General features: G+C 49.0%; 1 protein-coding gene across 1 annotated transcript in view; it reads right to left on the reverse strand.

The window, feature by feature from the left end:
* Positions 1–651, reverse strand: part of LOC119587386 (putative ammonium transporter 3) — a 14615-nt gene that overhangs the window by 2451 nt on the left and 11513 nt on the right. Inside the window, exon 11 of the mRNA XM_037936129.1 lies at positions 476–564. Coding sequence (XP_037792057.1) covers positions 476–564 — 89 coding nt within the window. The remainder of the gene's footprint in view (positions 1–475; positions 565–651) is intronic.

Here is a 651-nt window from a genome sequence, read left to right on the forward strand (position 1 = left end):
CACACACACTCACAAACACTTCGCCCCTCCCCCCTCTGCGGGGTTACACCCTCCACACACACAAACAAATACTTTAACCCCCCTCCCCCCATCCACCACACACACAAACACTTTAACGGCCCACAGTCACTTTACCCCCCCCCCCTCCACACACACAAACAAACACTTTGACCCCCCCCCCCTTCCACACATACAAACGAAAACTTTAACCCCCCTCCCTCCGCCACACACACACATACACACACACGCACAAACACCAAACAAACGCTTTAACCCACACAAACAAACACTTTAACCCACACAAACAAACGCTTTAACCCACACAAACAAACGCTTTAACCCACACAAACAAACACCTTAACCCACACAAACAAACACCTTAACCCACACAAACAAACGCTTTAACCCACACAAACAAACGCTTTAACCCCCTCCTCATCCCTTCCACACGCACTTCAATCTACGCGCGACCCACCGTCAGCAACAGGTAAGTGACAGACATTGACCAGATGGAGGTCACAACGCAGGCCAGGGTCTGCACGCCAAGGAGATAAAAACCACCGCCTGTAAGAGAGAGAATAAAAAATGGAAGATGAATCACTGATAAGAAACAGGATATCGTGATAAGATAGGATAGGATAGCGGGGGATA

Source organism: Penaeus monodon, chromosome 22, assembly GCF_015228065.2.
Source record: "Penaeus monodon isolate SGIC_2016 chromosome 22, NSTDA_Pmon_1, whole genome shotgun sequence".
Taxonomy (NCBI): domain Eukaryota; kingdom Metazoa; phylum Arthropoda; class Malacostraca; order Decapoda; family Penaeidae; genus Penaeus; species Penaeus monodon.